This window comes from Nematolebias whitei, chromosome 4 (genome assembly GCF_014905685.2).
Source record: "Nematolebias whitei isolate Nwh7 chromosome 4, NemWhi1, whole genome shotgun sequence".
NCBI lineage: Eukaryota > Metazoa > Chordata > Actinopteri > Cyprinodontiformes > Rivulidae > Nematolebias > Nematolebias whitei.
Window position 1 is genome coordinate 11123998 of NC_056501.1, and position 17255 is coordinate 11141252.

Consider the following 17255-nt stretch of genomic DNA (forward strand, 5'->3'; position numbering starts at 1 on the left):
CTTAGTGTATATATAGTATATCTTAGTGTATATATAGTATATCTTAGCATATATATAGTATATCTTAGTGTATATATAGTATATCTTATATCCTTATATACTGTTTCTTTTTATACTTTATATTTTTGCTATTTTTGGGTGTAACTGGGACCTTGAGTACATCATTTTGCTCCATCTCATGTACCACATGAATGACAATAAACTTGAACTTTAAAACTTTGTGCTGCAAACCACATATCATGTTTCTACCTCATGTACCACCTACACATGTGCTAATCAACATGTGTATCTAGTCTTGTCTCTTAATTACTTGTTTAGATCAGAATGTTTAGATTAAGTTAGATGTCTTTTTGCATTTATTGTACGTCTGTTTGTATTTATTGTTCCGTTGTGTATCTGCACTGTGTATTGTGTTGTTTTGCACTTTAAGTTCTGCGTTTAATCGCGACCCTGGGGAACACCGTTTCATTTCAGTATGTACTTGTACGTAGCTGAAATGACAATCAAACCTCTCTGACTCTGACATTCACTCTGGCGCTGTTTCTGCTGTTACTTTGACCTGGAGGGTAAACAGGCCTCGTTGTGTCTTCTTACCGGTTGAGTTTTCTCCGGTGCCGGTGGCTGTCATTCGAGCTACGTGGTCTACGCCAATTCTCTCCGCTTCCTCTGTGGCTAAAGTGTACGTCAGCTCAGCAAACAACATGGTAGCCTGAATATTAAACAAACAGCGACGTTTTAAACAATGAACTATGAAAAATAAAATAGGCTACTTTAAAACTGGGCAGGGAATTAGATCTACCTCTCCGCTGATGATGTCAATAACGGATTCATAAACGCTAACAGGAAGCTGGAGGAGAGAAAGACACGGTTTAGAGAAGATGGTTTCAAACCCAGCGGAGTACCGCCGCCTCTTTCTTGCTGTGTCAAACGCAGGTGAACTTACGTCGGTGTGTTTGGTCATTGGGTTGAGCTTCAGGAAGAGGGGGCTCTCGATGATCTCACACACCTGGCAGGAAAAAGAGAAAAGATGGTGAATGAATGTGCACAAAAAGGAACAAACACCAAACGTTATTCCTCTGCCATACAACAACTCAAATCATTTGAAGTTTAACTTTTGAAGTTTTTATTTTATTTTTACCAGCATTTAATAATGCGATGCTGGGTCAGGATAACATTTTTTTCTGTAGTTTTTACAACCTAACTTTTTCTGTACTCTTTGTGCTAATTTAGCCATTCTATCAAAATATTCAGGTCGATCATAAGATGGCTGATGACTTTTTTTTTTCCTTTTCAAAATATTACACTTTATTTACAAAAAATAAAATAAAATCCAGAGAAATACATTGAGACCTTGTCAATTCCTTTAAAAAGAAATTGTTCTCTCTGAAATCTGCTTCAACATACTTACTCTGTCATCTTCTTATACAGATGCTTTAAGCTAGCCTTTTGCTACTTTCAGCTAGTGTTTAGCTTTTTTGAGCTTTTGGTTAGCCTTCTCTACTTTAAGCTTTAAATATTGTTATTTTTAGCTACCATTTTTTACTTATAGATTTTAACTAGTTTTGTTTATTTTAGCTTTAACAACTCAGTTTTAGTTTTTTTCAGTAAAAACATTGAGCACTCAGCACTTTACCACATTTTTGCAGAAAATGCAAATTTTTAGTTTGCTTTGAAATTCATTATTGAAGCTTTTTTTAAATCTTAACCAGAAGTACCAGTGGTAGTAGTTGTTGCCGTAGTGGTTTTATTATTATTAGTAGAAGCAGTATTAGCCGTCTTTATGCGATGGACCAGCTTGGTGTTTGCGCACCTGTTTGTGGATGTGGATATCCGACTGGTCTGGGGGTCCACCTGTGGTATACCAGCCCAAAAACTCCATGTCTTTGAAGACCTGTTTAACTGAGAAACAACAGATAAAAAAAATCCAAGCATCTTTATTATAAATAAATATTATTATTGACTAGCTCCAACACAGTCATCACTTGTTTAGACACAAATCTTCACTTTTTTCAGACTTCAGCCTAGATCCAGTCATGACAAACTTAAACTAATAAAACTAATTATTACAAAAATAAACACCAAATGTCCCACAGTACCGTGCAAAACTCTTCAGCTGCACTTTATTTCTTTAAAGTTGCATGAAAGTTTGAGTTTTTTGTTGACACCTTGTGGATTTGCCTGTCAAGCTGAGCAATTCTTTAAAAAATGCTTACATTGTTCCTCCTTGGTGTAGTAGTACTCCTTGTCAATGTGCACTTTGTCATCTATGGTGTGAGACATGAGTTCGAAGGAGTTCATCACTTCGATGTTTCTACCCTCCTGTTTTCCGATCAGAGCTCCAATCACTGAGCAAAGAAAACACGCAGTTTTCAACAAACATAACTATAACTGCAGCAGTTTTCATTCATTCAACCTTTATTTAAACAGGTAAATCCCATTGAGCCTCGAGGACTCATTTACAAGAAAGACCTGATTTCAACAAAGAATGATGACAACAATGGACAACAGCGACAACAATAGACGGTTATAAAAAGGCATACAGTTTTGTTATTTTTTACAAATAAGATGGCAAAAAGAGCAACAAAACAGCTAGATTCTAAGGCGAATGTAGAAAACTAAAAACAGGAACATGTCTGCATTGGTCCTTGCCATTCTGTGGGCCATTTTTCTTCATCTAGTAACAAAAACTTATTCTCAGCAAACACAAAAAGGGGCACAAAAATATCCATCCATCATCTTTACCCACTTCTTACTTTTCAAGTCACAGGGTCACTGGTGCCCATATCCAGCTGTCACTGTGTGAGAGGCGGAGGACACCCTGGACAAGTCGCAGGGCCACATAGAGACCAACGAGACAAACAACCATTCACTCTCTCATTCACACCTTGGGACAATTTAGAGTTACCAATCAGCCTAACATGCATGTTTTTGGTCTGTGGGAGGAAACCAGAGTACCAGGAGAAAACCCACGCATGCACGGAGAGAACATGCAAACTCCACCCAGAAAGGTCCCCAGCTGGGATTCGAACCGGCGAGCTTCTTGCTGAGAGGCAGCAGTTCTACCAACTGTGCCACCGTGCCGACCCGTGCACAAACACTTGTCAAATATGTTACTTTTAGAAAAACAGACATTTTTACCGTGTAAGCTAAGTTTCTGTGTTGGCATACGTACCCTGCATTGGTCGTCCCTCCTGAGAGCGAATACGTATCCAGTGGTCAGATATGTTGAGAATAACCAGAGGGTGTAAGGCCACAGAAACGCTCCCAGTGACCCCTGAGGCCATGACACTGGGGCTCGCTACACATGGACACACACAAGATGAGCTTTAACTGGACAGCGATTGTTTTATGTTGTCTAGATAAAAGTCCAAACAACTACTGAATGCAAACCAGCAAATAATAAATAAATAAAAAAAAGAAAAAACTACCAAATTACATGTGGTTACATTTTAAATTACTGAAACTCTTTGACGTTGATTAGACAAGATGTGATTTTTTTAAATCCCTAACAATTTACAGGCGTTACGGAGTCCTGCTGGTCAGGAAGAATATTTATAAGAAATGACTTGTACCATCTACAATAATCTTCTTAAACAAAGCTTAGTAGACATCTTAGTGGTGGTAACTAATGGTAATAATGTGGTTTTTATTATGTTCTATTGTTGGTTCTTGTGTGTGTGTGTGATGAATGTAGAGTGTGTCAAAGGAGAATTTCTGCCTGGTAGACAAAGTTTTATCTTATCTTAAAAAATTAATTGGGAAGCCTGAAAAGCAATAGCAATGTTATACAAAAATAGCATTAAAATACCACAAGGACATATACAAACAACTGTGAGGACAGCACTGAAAAAGAAAAATGTAAAATGAAACATGAATGATTAATAACAGTACTTTGTGCTGCTGTTGAGAGGTCGGGCTGCTGGGCTGATAAATAAATTACCTGCAGTCCTTCCTTCACTTTGAGTGGATCAGTTTGTTTAGAGACTTGAGGCAATAAAAGGTTCACAATTCTACAAAGATTTCACATCTAAATACAGTAATGACACAAAACCGGATGTTTCTGTTCATATCATGAACAACATAAAAAGGAGGAAGTTTTGAGCGTAATTTGTTTCATCATGCAAAAAATACAGAGCCGAATTATTTGAAACTTAGTGGAGAAGGTGAGAATGGACAAAGAAATTAAAGCAATTGACTTTTGATATGGGTACACATTATTTTCTTCAAAATTGGATAAAAATAGCATTGATATTCGCTGTGAACAACGTTCAGCGCGTGCCATTCTGGTTTGCTGTGTATTGGTTTTTAAACTAGTGATTCGTAAAGACCACTGAAGTACATAAATTTAGTTATGTTGAGTCAAAATTAAGTAACAAAGCAGAAAAAGAGGCGACTCTAACCTCTAGAGAGAATCTATCTGACTAGTTTCACAGAGCGTTAACCCGCTTATGTCAGCAACCTATAAAACCATAAAGTCTTCACTTACGACTGATCATACCCAAAATATATAAAACACGAGTTAAATCTTTAGATTCGTCCATGCTGATGTAGGACTTAAATGATGGGATAAGAGATAAATACTTGCCTGCCCCATCCACTTCCATTCCTCCACCATTGCTGGTCGCCATCTTGTCCGGTGTTAGGCAACAGCGCCTCCTGGAGTCACAGAATGCGATGATCACATAACCCGATACAACACCCATAAACCGCGCGGGAGTTGGAGGCAGTTCACTCAATAAACGCTAAGCGGCGATAATACGTTTCTTGGTGTGTTTTTAAAAAGCAGCAGAGCTCGGCTGTTGTCATAAATTTGTCAAATGTTCCCGAAGTAAAGGTAACGTCGACCAAGACCGACCTCTGTCAGGGAAAAGGATCATTTTAATTTAGCTTTCAGGCCGAATCTAGGTCATACAGTCAACGAGCAGCTGTTTCCTGGGGGTTGCTGATTGGGACGCAACCTGTGTGCGTCCGAATATTTGTCCGTGTGGAGGATTTTTCAGTTTTATTTACAAAATGGACGAATTTAAAGCCTGTAATCTGGACTTTTTTCCTGAGAACATTTTATTAGATGTTTTATCGTACTTGAGCGTTAGAGAGCTTGTCAAAGTTGGGAGGTAAGTTTTATTTTCATTATTATTTAGTTGTTGGGTTTTTTTGTTGTTGTTGTTTGTTTGCTTTGTCTTAAACGAAACATTGTTAAGATATTTTCATTGGGACTAATCCCATATGAATTAAGTTTTGCTGTTGTTTCCAGAGTGTGTAAGAGGTGGAAACGCCTGGTTAAAGACCAAAGACTGTGGAGAACTGTTGATTTGACATCATGGAAAGGGGTAAGACCACTTTTCATTGTTGTTGTTCCAGTATTTCTGCGTTAATAACTGTTTAGTATATGCAAATAAACACAGATTAATTTTAAAAAACAAGCTTCAGTAGTCTTTAAGTATTTTTTATACTTTATATTTGTTGTGTTCCTGTACTGCTGTTAACAGATTTTTTTCTTAACACATGTATTAATGGACTGTCCACTGTGTGTTAGGTGACGTCTCGCATCCTTTGGGTCCTCTTGCGCCAATACCTAGGTTGCGGACTAAGGAGCCTTCGCTTACGGGGTTTGCTGCTCTCTGCTCGAGGTGGCACCTTTCTCTCCGAGCCTTGGCTCAAGGCATTGTCCACAAAATGTCCACGCCTCAGTAAGCTCTATCTTCTCCATTCAGATTTGAGAAGCTTACCTAGCTGCCAGATCTTGCCTCCATCTTTGAGAGCGCTGGAGCTGTGTAGTTGTGAGCTGCCTCGAGATTTTTTCAGCCAAAGCCTGTCCACTTCATCTGCTCATCCTCATGATGGAGCAGAAGCCACATCAAGTGCTTCACAGAAAGGAAGGGATAAGAAAAGCAAAGGACTTGGCTCGTCTTCAGGAATTGGTATTGAGAAGTTGGTCCTTAACAACGTGCCCTCTTTTACAGACCAGCACCTTCAGAGTCTAACATCATGGGAAAAGCTGAGTCGACTGGAGTTACGCAACACCTTTCGTGTAACAGCTAACGGGCTTCAAAGCTGTGCAGCTAAGGATGACCTCTCAGGCACGAAAGGGCTTTCCAGACTCAAATTTCTTGAAATAGGTATTACAGGACGACAAGGCTACCAGTTACAGATGGCCTGCCTTGGATTGGGGGCAGGGTGGATTGGACTTGAGGAGCTGAGTCTTGGTGGTAAAGAAGTGGGGCCAGGCTTGCTCTGTGCCAGCCGTCTGAAGGACCTGAAACATCTTCGTCTTTGGGGCTGCACGCTCAGCGAGTTGCAGATTGTTCGGAGCTGCAGGATGCTCCGTGGACTTCGCCAGTTGGAGTTTTTAGATGTGATTTTCCAGCCACGACAGATTCCACCCATGGAGGAGGGCCAAGGAGATGGCGATGAACAGCAGGACCAAGAGGAAGGTGCAAGTGCAAATGCTAATGATGAAAATGAGACACAGGATGGGAATGACCCATTTCCAAGTCTACGGCGATCGCTGGCCGTCCTGCTGCCGGCCTGCATTCTGGTTTTCACCAACTGTACTGTTCAGAACAATCCAGACTGAATATGGGCATAAATTCCCTTTATGGGGCAGATGTGGTTCAAAAGTAAGAATTATTGTTTGACTGAAAAGTCAACTCTGCTTATCTAAATCCATATATTGAAGTGTCCTTGAAGAAGAAACCAGATGCAACCGTTGTGTTTACTGTAATTCATGTGTGTATGATAAAGGTTTAATGTGTTTTTAAAGGAAGGCATATTTATAGGACAATATAGATTTTAACTCTTAGTTGTCATTATGAGTAGAACATTCTTAATTAGTGCAGTTCATTTTACAATTTCGCACAAGCTTTTGTGAGTTTATATATTCTAGAAATAATTAAGTTTTATTATGTTGTACAAGCATGTTTCCACGACTTCATGTGGATTATAGCCCACTGCAATCTTATAGATGATGCTTTACCATTTTTCAATACTGGTACTAAATGTTAAAGGTGGCGCAAAAAGAAAACAGAAATTATCTCTTGGTGAGGGTCTAATTAGAACATTAATTATTTAGTTTTTATGACTATTTAAAAAGTCTACTTTTTTATTTTCTTATACAGGAGTACAACTTTCTTATTTTGAGCCATTAAGGAAACCTGTAGGCCAAAATACTTTTTAATCCTTTTAGTCATGTAGAATATAGAAAACTACAAATAAATGGAGAGAATTGTCCTTTTTTTAAAGCAGAACAGTCACATATTTTTGTGTTTACAGATATGCAGGTGTTAGAGTCAAAATGTAAGGCACAGTCCACCTGTTTCCTGTTGTTCAGTTAACACACTAAGAAGGCATACATTTTACATGCAACAGATGCATCATACAAAAATATGTAAGTTATTGTTTTTTTCAAAGCCCGTACGCCTTCACCTTTGCTGATTATGAAAGTTAAGAAATTGGGAAAAATGAAATGAACAGTACTAATGTCTTGTTGGTTTTTTTTTTTTTATTGTCCTGGATTCAATGATTAATTTTGTCCATTTTTTAATAAACATTTTCAAGGACAATTTCCCAGTTTGTCAGTTGTCCTTGCAGTATAAATATAAGGTGTGCAGTTCTATAATTCCATAAAACAAAGAAGCAAACCAGAAAAGCATGTAACAGTCAGAGTCAGAGATTCTGTATTGTCTTCACACCACATGTGGTACACGTGTTGGAACGAAATTATGTACGCAGGGTCCCAGTTACATCCAACAATAAAATGTAAAAGAAAAACAATGATAACATCTAAGATATGAACTAAGAAAAACATCAACTAAAAATACACTAAGCACTAATAACATAAAAATATTACGTCAAACAGCAGCACGAACATGGGCATGAGTGTGTGTGAGCAGATGAGCACGTATGAACACATCAACATGAAAAAGATCAGCAGCATCATGATGTGATTTTTTTTTTCACAGTGATTATTCTGTTTAAAGATTCATGAGTCTAACAGCCTCAGGGTAGAAGCTGTTCCTCAATCTAGTGGTTCTACATTTAATGCTCCTTAACCTCCTTCCTGAGGGGAGCGAGGCAAAGAGTGTGTGTGCTGGGTGAGTGGAGTCTTTCATGATGCAGGTGGCTCTCTTCCTGCATCTGGAGGTGTAGATGTCCGTGATGGTGGGGAGACTGGCTCCAACAGACTTCTGTGCAGACTTTTAATAGTAACTCCAATGCAGTGACTTGTACTTTTTTAAATCATCCCCATCATGTTTTATGTCTGTTTTGTAGCGCAAGACAACGTTGTGAAGCAATTTTATATATATATATATATATATAATTTAAATTTTCATATTTCTAACTTTTGATTTGTTTTAGAAGAAAGTCAGTCCCACGGGGATGTCCAGTCCTGGTCTCTGAGGGACACTGTCCTGTTTAGCGGTTTCTCTGCTCCAACAAAAGTGATTTGAATCGTGTGAGTTTAACAGGCTTTTGCAGAACATAGAGGTAATTCAACTATATTGAATCAGGTGTGTTAGAGCAGGGAAACAACTAAAATGGTTGTTTTTTGTTTTTTTTCATTCAACCTTTATTTAGACAGGTAAATCCCATTGAGCCTCGAGGAGTCATTTATAAGAGAGACCTGATTTCAACAAAGAGTGATGACAACAATAGACAACAGTGACAACAATAAACAGTTATAAAAAGTCATACAGATTTTTTTTTTTATCTACTAATAGATTGTGTTCTTCTTTTTTATACTTGAATACTAGTTCTTTTGTACCTGTTAATATACCCCTGTCAGACAAATGTTTGTATTGATAAAAACGTAATAATAATAAAAAAGGTTCCATGAAGAAGAAGAAAGGGGGGCGGAGTCATTTCTGATTTCAACCAATCATTTACGCTTTCTGGCAGATGCGCTATCCAATAGGAGACTTCCTTCTTCAACTCTGACCAATTGTGATCAGGCACACTGGTTTTTCTGAAAACCGTTGGCGGCCGGAAACAGAAAAACATCGAAAAATACCAAGAAGAACCAGGAACAACTGTTTTTTTCACGTTTCGCAGTTAAAACTTTTTTTTTTTGTCCAACTGAGATGCAGGTATGGTGACATTTTCTTGGAATATGTAACTTCTAAAATCTTTATATAAAATTTTTCATAAGCAGGAAATCATTGTTCCCATTTGATGCTAACTTGAGCTAGTTTGGCAAACGTTAAGTCACTTTTAATTTTGGGGCTTCTTTAGTTTTTCAACGTAACATTAACTGACAGACAACTGCACTCATTTTGATTATGGCAGCTTCGTGTATTTTATGTACCTCATAGGAAAATCTTGCACTGTTTGGCTTTTCACAAGTTCATTAATTTACCTTTTTAATTATTAAAATCATGTGTTTCCTGTTCACCCATCACAGTTTATTAAACAAATTTACTACACTAACATCTTTAACGAAAGAGCACCTTTGCAGTTCGTTCTAATTACTTACCCACTGTCATATTGTTTGTACCTCATCTGTGTTTTATTTACAGGTCTCTTGTAAATAAGTCCTCGTGACCCAATGAGACTAACCTGTATAAATAAATGTAGGCTGTTTTAGCAACAGTATATGCATAAGTGGAAATTATTGTTAAACTTGAGAAAATGCTTTTAAATTAAAAATGACACAAATCTAATCAGACCATAAACCATAGTTATGTATGTCATGCTGTATATAGAGTAGGTTTTGCTTATTAGAGTTAATGTAGTTTGGAAACATTACTCTGATCTATTAAAAACAAATTGGCTCTCCTGTACGTTTGAGTGGTTCTGAGTCTTGTGTGTTGTTTTGCATTACAGAATAAGGAGAATTGTGAGCCCAGTCGTCTCCAAAGACCAGTAAGTATTAAATGGGTTAAAATGGGTTAAACCATAGAAGATTGTCAACATTTATGTGGTACATCTAAAATATAGGAAAGGTAGAATAAATGTGTGAAACTCTTTAAAAAATCTTATTTGATCATGGGTGTTTTCTGTGTAAAATAGAAGTGATTTAGTTAAAGTTTACTATCCATATTTAATTGCTGTATTTGTTTGCTCTGATTTTTAGTTTGCAACTCCAAGCATGATTACAGGACCACAGCGTGTTCTGGTGAAGTCACAAGCTGAGACGAGCAAAAATGTTGTCACAGGTACCAACTTTCTCCTCACATTCTGATCGGAGCTTTAAATTGATGTGTTTGTACTTGGACTGTGTTTGTTAATGTTGTTTTATGACTTAGGTCCAGGAAGAGAATGTGTTGGCTCATCTTCTACTTCTCCACCCAAGTAAGTGTACTAATCAGAATAAGCTGTTTTATCGTTGTACTGAAGTACAGTGAGATAATGCAAATACTGCCAACTATGCTGTTTTTTTATTTTTTATTAACTTAAACTCATTTAATTTCAATGTCAGGAAAAAAATTTCACTTGAAGACTTTGACATTGGTCGGCCGCTTGGAAAGGGGAAGTTTGGCAACGTCTACCTTGCAAAGTTGAAGAAGGTGGAAGCCGTTGTAGCACTGAAGGTGTTGTTTAAGTCACAAATGGAGAAGGAAGGTGTGGAGCATCAACTCAGGAGGGAAATTGAGATTCAATCCCACCTCAGGTTAGTAGCTCGCTTTTTTTCTTCTCATTGTCTAACAAGGTTAAGTCAGGTCCTCTGGACGGATTCTTCTTTGTTGAAACGTTTCGTCTTTTATCCAATAGACTTCTTCAGTCTGAAACACTGCAACAAACAGTCTTCTAAATAGCACCTTCTCATCGTGGTCCAACCAGTTTGCTGCTGACAGCCAGAAATAGTTGTTCACTTGGAAAAGGAGGACCATCAGCCTAACAGATTGTTAGAGCCCTAACAACTGGTTGTTAGTGCCCTGCTGGCGGCTTGCTATTCACAGGGGGCTGAGTGATGCTTGCAGTAACATTACGAGGGTAAGAGGTTGAAAGTTGAACGTGGAGATCCCCACTCCTGTTAAAAATGGATGGGTTCTCCACAAACATGGCTTACCAGAAGCTGTGAAATGATATCCAACAATTTTCAGTCAGGTCATTTGGACAGTTTCTTTTTTTGTGTGTGTGTGTGCTGAAACGTTTTACCTTTCATCCAGAAGGATTCATCAGTCAAGGAAACAACACAAAACTGATTCTTCCCCCAACAGCTTACTCCAAAGTGGAACAAACCAGTTATGCTGATGCTCAAATGGTCTCTTTGGCACGGGACTTCATGTAAAAAGTTGTTTTTCTCTGAAAAAAGAAGCTGAGAATTTTTTTTTTAATTAGTACAAGCGTTGCATGAAAAATGCTATGCTAAAGAGCTCAAACCACACCAAGCGTCCGCCATTGTGAGAACCGAAAAACAAGAAGGAGAGACGGCCATTGTCACGTGAAGGGGCCTCCCTCCCATTTTTCTTAAAGGGATGCTGCTCGCTCCCTCACTATCCACTATGGGGGAGTGGTGGCACAGAAGTTAGAGAAGATGGGCCTGTGGTTGGAAGATCGCCGGTACAACATCAAAAATGTGGGTGGGGCAGGTGAAGCACCCACACTTGCCTCCACCCTCATTCGCCCCACTCTGGACCCATGAGCAAGGCCCTTAACCCCCATCTGCTCCCTAAACAGGTCTTTCTTGAAAATGAGTTCTCGTGGATCAATGAGACTACCTGTATAAATAAAGGCTAAATGGAAAAAAAAAAAAAAATCCATCCTTAGGTTCAAACAGTCTTATACTGTCATCTGGTGGTCAAAAAAGGTACTATACACAAAATAAATTAACCAACATTTCTTAAATTTGCCAATAATGACTAATTATTGTCAAATTTAAAACAATATTATCGTTTATCACAATAATTTCTGAGACAATTAATCGCCCAGGAAAATGTGTTATCGAGACAGGCCTACCCATAACAATAGTGGAAGTGGTGCCTCAAACATAAAATCAACAGTATGATTTACATTTTGTCAATTTTCATTTTTCCATTTCAGGCATCCAAATATCCTGCGCTTCTACAATTATTTCCATGACCAGAAGCGGGTTTTTTTGGTGTTGGAGTATGCCCCGCGTGGAGAAATGTACAAAGAGCTACAAAAATACGGACGGTTTGATGATCAGCGAACTGCAACGGTAGGAGCTGAATCAAATAAATTAATTGTTAGAGGCTGAATTACAAATACACTCTGTATGTGAAACACTGAACCTGATGGTCTCAAGTTGTTTTAATCTGACACATAATTGTATGTTCCCAGTACATGGAGGAGATATCTGATGCTCTCATCTATTGTCATGAGAGAAAAGTCATTCATCGGGACATCAAGCCAGAGAATCTTCTTCTGGGCTTTGCCGGAGAGTTAAAAATCGCTGACTTTGGTTGGTCAGTTCATGCACCCTCTCTAAGGTGAGAAGCCAAGATGTCAAAGCACCGTTGTTAGTTTGTCACCAGCAGTGCTTTAGAAATTAGTTTTTCTGCCTGGAACTGCTCCTGTGTTCTGCTCACCTCCTGTTCCTCTCATCCAGACGCCGTACTATGTGCGGGACACTGGATTACCTTCCTCCAGAGATGATTGAGGGGCACACTCACAGTGAGAAGGTGGACTTGTGGTGCATTGGAGTCCTCTGCTACGAATGTTTAGTCGGCAACCCACCTTTTGAAACTGCCAGTCATGCAGAAACTTACAAAAGGATTAGCAAGGTTTGTTTGTGCCTTTTGTCAGCTAAATCTCATAATTATATAATAAGGCAAAAATCAGAACTGCTGCCCCAAATAATTGTCTGAGATGAGCTTGTCTCATACCTTAACTCATTATAGATAAGGCTAACTTAAATTAATTGGGCTATGCTCCTCGCCCCCCCCCCCCCCCCCCCCCAAATTTCTTGCATCAAAAAATTAATCAAGGTTTTTTCCCCACCCATTCAAATTTTGTTATCAACATCAAGCTTGGAGCACAAACGTAGTTTTTGTCCACTTGGTGGAATGCTTAATGAAGTTTACACCACACAAACCTTAGCTGATCAGATTAACTCAGATTCTATCGCATGCAAATCTTTAACTTTTGATGTAAATTACAGTTTTCATCCACGTCAACATTTAGGATCTCTGCAGTAAGCTCTGTGGGATGCTTTTCTACTTTATGGACTCAATAGCGTTTGAGCCTCTATAGAAAAGCTTTTTAACTCTGTTCTAGTTTTTTTTTTTTTAATAGATCATATATTGTGTCTGAAATAAAGTAAATGATGATGTTTTACATTAAAAGAAAAATCAAACAAGATTTCAGAACCACGCAGAAGTTTAGACATGTACGGTTTCTGTATGCATCTTCTGTATCATGTTTGGATGAAAAGTTTCTTCAAAATCTGGTATTTTGTTTAACTTTTGAAGTCCTTGTACTGATAGTAAATCCCATGTTGCTATTCTCAGGTGGATCTAAAATTCCCACCAGTCGTCTCTGACGGTGCACGGGATCTGATCTCCAAGCTGCTTCGCCACAACCCCAATGACCGTCTCCCTCTTCGGAGTGTCACGGAGCATCCATGGGTGCGGACCAACTCCAACAGAGTTCTTCCTCCAGCCTGTCCCTCTGAGAAGTCCTAAGCTGCATTGGCAATCAAGCATTCATGAAAAATTATTGAAGCAATATCACTGCCAAAAGCTTGAGCACCCATTATTCTGGGCACGTTCTGTTGAGTATTCATTGGGTGGACCATGGATCCAGTTTTTACAGAAGCAGTTTTTTCTTTTTAGGTATGTGAAGATAATTTGTTGTACGTCACAATTTATGACACCAAAAGAAAACTGCAGACTATTTTATTTCATCAGTCGTTTAATTGCACTAACTTGTGTTTGTGTGTGTGTGTGTGTGTGTATATGTGTGTATATGTGTGTATATGTATATATACCGGTATATAAATTGTGTTCTTTGCTTTGATCTTTTTTCCCTAGAGGTTATAATTTTTTCATATTCATAGATCTTTTTAAGACAGGTTTTTCACTAAAAGTACTACTCTAGCAAGTATGTTCTTCAGGTGAAGAGTGTAACTTCAGCTGGAAAATGTGTATTGGCTACTTCAATACTTAACTTTTTAATAAAGGATTCTCACCATGTTGAGCATTTTATTTTTTTGAGAATAAACTGAGGTCTTGACTTTTAACTGCAATCTAAAGTCAAGTGAAATTAATTTATAAAGCGCATTTAAAACGGCAGCTGTTACCAAAGTGCTTAACAATAGGATTGAGGCAGCAAATAAAAATAAGATGTAATTAAAAGCATCAAAAATACAAATGAGAAACAATAGTAACTCAGATCCCACTGTTAAATGTCATTGAATGTAATAATTAAAATCTAAAATGTACGGTTCAAACAGCAGCCTTTAATCTGTTGTGGTAAAACACGACTACCTGTAAATCCAGCCACTTCCAGACCAGCTGTGACACAGCACATGTGGCAGCGCATCCAGACCTTCAACTACAGGACTACACCACCTGTCTGTGACAGTGATGCCTCCCTCCCAAACGTGCTGAACAACTACGCTCTGTTGGAGGTGCAGAACAACACAGTCAGGAAGACCACCTCGCGACGATCACGTACTTCATCTGATAAAAGTGGATGTGAGGAGAACTACGCAGAGTCAAGCTACCGGACCAGACAACATTCCTAGCAGAATACTCAGAGAATGTGTAGACCAGCTGCCAGGTGTTCTCAGACTTCTTCTTGAGCAGCACTGTTGTTCCAATATGCTTTAAGACGACCATCATTCCAGTGCCAAAAGATTTATCAATGTCATGCTTCAACAACTACCGTCCCATAGCACTCCTATCACCAGGAGGTGCTGCGAGAGACTCGTCATGTAGCACATCAAGACCTTGCTGCCTCCCACCATGGACCCACTGCAGTTTGCATAAGTCCTAATCGCTCAACGGACAAAGCCATAGCCAACACACTTTACCTGGCTTCCACACACTTGGACAGAAAAACCATGTTAGGAAGCATTCATAGATTTTAGCTCAGCATTCAACACCATTCCTCAACATCTGATTGGAAAGCTCAGCACACTGGGCCTGACCCCCTCTCTTTACAACTGGATCCTGGACTTCCTTACTGGGAGACCTCAATCTGTCCAGATCAGAAAGAACACCACCACACTGAGCACTGGAGCTCTCCAGGGCTGTGTGCTCAGCCCACTGCTGTTTACTCTGCTTGCTCATGACTGTATAGCAACGCACAGCTCGAATTTTATTGTGAAGTTTGCAGATGACACGACTGTGCTGGAACTTATCAGTAATAAATTCAATTAAATTTATATAGCGCCAAGTCACAACAGAAGTAATGTTGGTGCACTAACGAGTCAGCGTACAGAGAGGAGGTGCAAAGGCTAACGGACTGGTGCAAAGTCAATAAGCTGTCTCTGAATGTTGACAAAACCAAAGAGATCATTGACTTTAGGAAAACACAAAGGGACCACCCCCCACTGAATCGACGGGTCCTCTGTGAATATTGTCAAGAGCACCAAATTCCTTGTTTGTCTGGCGGAGGATCTCACCTGGACCCTTAACACCATCGCCAAGAAAGCTCAGCAATGTCTCTACTTTCTGAGGAGACTGAAGAAAGCTCATCTGCCACCTCCCATCCTCACCACCTTCTAGAGAGGGACCATCAACATCATCCTGTTCAGCTGCATCACTGTTTGGTCTGGAAATTGCACTGCATTGGACTACAACTCTCTCCAAAGAATAGTGAAGACAGCTGAAAAGATCATCGGAGTCTCTCTTCCATCTCTCATGGACATTTTCAACAACCACTGCATCCGGAAAGCCCTCAGCATTGTGGAGGACTCGTCTCACCCATCACATGGATTTTTTATATTCCCCTGTCCTCTGGGAAAAGGTACCCAGTCCACGTATTTGGACTGTCCACTGTGTTAGGTGTCACCTAATGCGAGATCTTGTATCATTTGGGTCCTCCTGAGCCAATACCTAGGTTGTGGACTCGGAGCCTTCGCTTATGCCACTACTAACGCTAGCATCACTATAAATTTTAACTAGTTAAGAGTAGAACATTCTTAATAAGCATATTACAATTTCACACAAGCTTTTGTGAGTTTATATATTCTAAAAATAATTAAGTTTTATTGTGTTATACAGTTTCCACGGATTAATTCGGCATTGAAGACCACTGCAATCTTATTGACGATGCTTTACCATTTTTAAAGATTGGTAATAAATGTTGAATGTGACACGAAAAGAAAACACAGAAATTATCTCTTGGTGAGGTTAGAACATTTAATTATTTAGTTTTTCTTGACTATTTAAAAAGTCTAATTTTTTCTATTTTCTTTATACAGGAATACAACTTTCTTATTTTGAACCATTAAGGAAAAATGTCGACCAAAACACCTTTTAATTCTTTTAGTCATGTAAAGATTACAAATAAATGGTGAAAATGGTCTTTTTTTAAGGCAGAACAGTCACGTGTTTTTGTTATATGCAGGTGTTGGAGTCAAACTTTCCACCTGTTTCCTGTTGTTCAATTGTTAACAATATGCTAAGAAGGCATATATTTTACCCACGTTTAACAGATACATCATACAAAAATATGTAAGTTATTAACAAAGTCCATGCTCAATAATCCATGTATACAATCCAACATTTTTCAGTCAGGTCATCTGATGACCTGACTGAAAAATGTTGGATATGTAAGTTATTGTTTTTCCAATGCCCATATGCCTCCACCTTTGCTGATATGAAAGTTAAGAAATTGTGAAAGAGGAAATGGATGGACTAATGTCCATGTGCTGTCTTAAGACAAATCAGGAAAGGATCTGTTTTTTTATTGTACTTTTTGAAATCATCCCCATTATGTCTATTTTTGTAGCGTAAGACGCCATTGTTAAGCAGTTCAAGGTTAGAAATACAGTTTAAAAAATAAACTTTGATTTTTCATATTTGTTACTTGTCTTTTGTTTTCGAATCAGTTTTTTTCCTACTCACAAAAATGGTCTGTTGTAAAAAAAAAAGAAAAAAAAAGGGGCGGGGTAATTGATGGAAGCAACCAATCATTTACGCCTTCTGGCAGACGCTCTATCCAATGGGAGAGTTTCTTCTTCAACACTCTGACCAATTGTGTTCGCGCACACTGGAATTTTTGAAAACCGTTGGCGGAAACAAAAGATCATCGAAGAAGAACGAAAAGAAGGTTTTTAAGAAGAGAACTTGTCTTTCCACGTTGCGCAGTTAAAACGTGTTTTGTTTTTCTTTTTTTTTTTT

The 17255-nt window shown here is 38.7% G+C and overlaps 3 protein-coding genes across 3 annotated transcripts in view; 2 read left to right on the top strand and 1 right to left on the bottom strand.

The window, feature by feature from the left end:
* Positions 1–4654, bottom strand: part of cops6 (COP9 signalosome subunit 6) — an 8436-nt gene extending 3782 nt beyond the window's left edge. The window contains exons 1-7 of the mRNA XM_037675685.1: positions 4586–4654; positions 3173–3298; positions 2214–2345; positions 1811–1899; positions 944–1006; positions 800–847; positions 595–709 (exon numbers count right to left, since the gene is read on the bottom strand). Of these exons, the coding sequence (XP_037531613.1) occupies positions 595–709; positions 800–847; positions 944–1006; positions 1811–1899; positions 2214–2345; positions 3173–3298; positions 4586–4628 (616 nt within the window). The 5' untranslated portion in view covers positions 4629–4654. The remainder of the gene's footprint in view (positions 1–594; positions 710–799; positions 848–943; positions 1007–1810; positions 1900–2213; positions 2346–3172; positions 3299–4585) is intronic.
* Positions 4655–4998: 344 nt separating this feature from the next.
* Positions 4999–6778, top strand: LOC119408836 (F-box/LRR-repeat protein 12-like). Its single transcript, XM_037675686.1, has 3 exons — positions 4999–5114; positions 5255–5330; positions 5537–6778. The coding sequence occupies exons 1-3, from the start codon at positions 5014–5016 to the stop codon at positions 6575–6577; spliced, it is 1218 nt and encodes a 405-aa protein (XP_037531614.1). The 5' UTR covers positions 4999–5013; the 3' UTR covers positions 6578–6778.
* A 2302-nt stretch (positions 6779–9080) lies between these two features.
* Positions 9081–17255, top strand: part of aurkb (aurora kinase B) — a 9447-nt gene continuing 1272 nt past the window's right edge. The window contains exons 1-8 of the mRNA XM_037675501.1: positions 9081–9086; positions 9823–9861; positions 10073–10154; positions 10245–10290; positions 10418–10609; positions 11983–12121; positions 12244–12392; positions 12512–12686. Of these exons, the coding sequence (XP_037531429.1) occupies positions 9081–9086; positions 9823–9861; positions 10073–10154; positions 10245–10290; positions 10418–10609; positions 11983–12121; positions 12244–12392; positions 12512–12686 (828 nt within the window). The remainder of the gene's footprint in view (positions 9087–9822; positions 9862–10072; positions 10155–10244; positions 10291–10417; positions 10610–11982; positions 12122–12243; positions 12393–12511; positions 12687–17255) is intronic.

Excerpts from the sequence above, each read along its gene's own strand:
- LOC119408836 (XM_037675686.1), top strand. The coding sequence starts at position 5,014 with ATGGACGAATTTAAAGCCTGTAATCTGGACTTTTTTCCTGAGAACATT. Across the intron at positions 5,115-5,254 it reads GAGCTTGTCAAAGTTGGGAG|AGTGTGTAAGAGGTGGAAAC; the intron begins GTAAGTTTTATT and ends TGTTGTTTCCAG. Across the intron at positions 5,331-5,536 it reads ATTTGACATCATGGAAAGGG|GTGACGTCTCGCATCCTTTG; the intron begins GTAAGACCACTT and ends ACTGTGTGTTAG.